Here is a 2,824-nt window from a genome sequence, read left to right on the forward strand (position 1 = left end):
GATTTGTTTTATCTTTAAATACATTTAGCGGTCAAAGTAATTTCTTAAACACATTTCAAATTGCGTTTGCACCTTCGAACTCGGGTCAATGCGATGGGGCCATTTTCTCTAAGAAGTCATGCATGTAAATTTGTCCAAGCTACGTTTATGAATGCCAAAGTACATTAATCAATCAGTTACACATATGATTGAAATATTGCAGCAAACAACGGATCAGTAATTGAAAAAAATTAAACATGAAATAACTCGAGAAACATTTTTCAAAACAAACCATTCATGTATGAGTAATTAAAAAGAAAATCTCTAAACAAATCTCAAATTCAATGATCCCAACAACAACTCTATAAATTCACGGTTCTTGATGTATCAAATACTTGGATTGAGAAGCACTTGATGAATCAAATTCTCAAGATTCAATTTAGAATCTGTCACGGCCGTTTCTGCCAATTTTTTCCAGTCCATGGCTTTTTTCTTCATTTCCTTACCTTTCTCTCCAGCCATTAACTCGCTAACAAGCCTTTCAACTTCATCCCTCTTGACATTATTGTCTATCTCCATTCCAATACCCCATTTAGTGCAGCAAAACCAGCAATTAGTTTGTTGATCAGCAAAACATGGCCAGCAGATCATAGGCACCCCATAACTAATACTCTCGATTGTGGAATTCCACCCACTATGAGTTAAGAATCCTCCAACAGAAGGATGGCTGAGAACTTTCTCTTGAGCGCACCAGCCAGCAAACATACTTCTTTCTTTGGTTTCTTCAAGAAACTCACTTGGCAGAATAGCTGAACTGCCTGAGACAAGATCTGGCCTTAAAATCCACAAAAAGTTTTGTTTGCTATTAGCAAGTCCCCATGCAAATTCGACTAGTTGCTCAGGTGTCATAACAGCAATGCTTCCAAAGTTGACATAAACCACAGAGTTTGGATCTTTGGAATCAAGCCATTCAAGACATTTTGGCTCTTCCTTCCAGAGATTTGATTGAACATCTGTTAAAGAATTATCATGCACATGATTCTCAAGGAAGTGTAGTGGTCCAATGGTGTAAATTGGAGGAAGATAAGATGAAAGTGCATCTAATACACCATGTTCGAGTTGTTGATAGGTGTTTATAATGATGGCAGAAGCCTTTCTAGCTCTCTGAGTTTCTTGCATGCCGAATTTCACCATAAAATCATCGGGATTCGTGGTTCGTAAGAAGCTTGGAAGATCCTTCAAGCGTATACCCTCTAATCCTGGAATCCAATCTAGAACAGCATCTAGATATCCATTTGTTAAATAACTGGCATCTGCAAGCATACGATGTACGACACCAAGTATCATCAGAATCATTCAAGGGCTTGGGGGCAGTGCAAAATTTGATGCTTTTTACATAGTCATATTCTTGAAAATCAAATATTTTCCAACTCAGTTAAAAGAAAAAAAAATCTTACACTTTTTTATTCATTAAATTAAATTTTGATTACAAAGTCAATGTTATGCGCCCGCCAATGAGTATATGAAGTAAACCACAAAAAAAAATGGTGAGAAGAGTACCGACAGTGCTTGAAGAAGCAATATTTGAGCTTAATCGACAGAAACAAGTTAACATTTTTACCACCACCAGTTTTTGGGCTGGTGGCCACCACTAAGCCATTTAAGGCTTGGTGGAGTACCAATTGTCACATTAAGTGGCTTTTTAAAAAATTCATATGGGTGTATAGTATAACTGTTTGGTCCGATGGTGGTTTAGTCATCACCAACCCCTCTTAGACCCAGTTGGATCTTCCTCTTAGATTATGATAGTGTAGAATTCTATAGATAAAGTGACGATTTAAAAAAAAGTTAACATTTTTACACTGACAAAAATTATTTTATTAAGAATTAGTACCTTTGAGTGGTATGATACCCTTTTCCATAAGCTTGGCATACTGGAAGTACCCCAAGTAGGAACATGCACTGGCGGTCCAAAAAAGAACTTCAGGGATGCATAGTTCTTCGGCAGCTGCAAGAGTGAAGGCCGTTATTGCATCAGAAACTATGCAAGAAACTGGGGGTACTTTCGAGGAAGATGTATCGTTGAGTTCAGCAAGTAGCTCCCTGAAGGGACCTAAGCAAGTTCTATCGACAGATTCACAAAGGGCTGCAGGATCTTGGGTTGCATCGGCATCTGAAGGCGGAAGTCCATCAGGAATGGCTTTAAATTGGAAATCAGGCAATCCGTTGAGGGCATCAGGACCTCCGGATTTAAGCCAGCGCCTGTGGTTGAATTCTGTGTTGACAAAGGTGATGTGGAAACCATTGTGATGGAGGAGCTTGGCTAGCTTCAGCATGGGGTTTATGTGGCCTTGAGCGGCCGCTGGTATGCAGACTGCATGAGGCTTCTTCTCTAATAGAGCAATGGAACCCATTCAGTTCTTCTTGCGGGGAATTTGAACAGATTATGTGGAAATTGTTAATGGGATTTATGAGGCTTTGGGGTTGGAACGATTGCAAAGTTGATGAAAACGTAGCTTCATTTATATAGACGGAGTCGATCAGTGGCAAAGCACTGCTGCAGTAATATTTTTCGGGCTGGGTCTACCGTCTAGCGGAGAATATTCTTCCGCAGTGGCTTTCAAAATAATGAGGCTGTCAATCTCATAAAGTGAAAATTTAACCTCTGTTTATAGTCATTAGCCTATGCTAGGAACACTTCTTTCTTCGTCCAAGGATTAAAATAATTGCTTGGACTTCTTCATTTTTTTCATCCACGTGCTCAAGAAACCTCTGAGTAAGCTGGAACAAAAAACAAAATGGTGAATACAACATATATAATAAAGAAAAAAATGGCACTTGTGAT

The 2,824-nt window shown here is 38.8% G+C and overlaps 1 protein-coding gene across 1 annotated transcript; it reads right to left on the reverse strand.

Moving 5' to 3' along the window:
* Positions 1 to 353: 353 nt before the first annotated feature.
* LOC113712658 (7-deoxyloganetin glucosyltransferase-like) lies at positions 354 to 2,438 on the reverse strand. The gene is made up of 2 exons (XM_027236156.2): positions 1,874 to 2,438; positions 354 to 1,292 (listed from the first exon to the last, which is right to left on the reverse strand). The coding sequence occupies exons 1-2, from the start codon at positions 2,391 to 2,393 to the stop codon at positions 367 to 369; spliced, it is 1,446 nt and encodes a 481-aa protein (XP_027091957.1). The 5' UTR covers positions 2,394 to 2,438; the 3' UTR covers positions 354 to 366.
* Positions 2,439 to 2,824: the final 386 nt, after the last annotated feature.

Source organism: Coffea arabica, chromosome 10e (assembly GCF_036785885.1).
Source record: "Coffea arabica cultivar ET-39 chromosome 10e, Coffea Arabica ET-39 HiFi, whole genome shotgun sequence".
Classification (NCBI taxonomy): Eukaryota; Viridiplantae; Streptophyta; class Magnoliopsida; order Gentianales; family Rubiaceae; genus Coffea; species Coffea arabica.

Coding starts and splice junctions, on each gene's coding strand:
- LOC113712658 (XM_027236156.2), bottom strand. CDS start 2,393: ATGGGTTCCATTGCTCTATTAGAGAAGAAGCCTCATGCAGTCTGCATA. Junction 1,293..1,873: donor GGGTATCATACCACTCAAAG/GTACTAATTCTT, acceptor GTATGCTTGCAG/ATGCCAGTTATTTAACAAAT.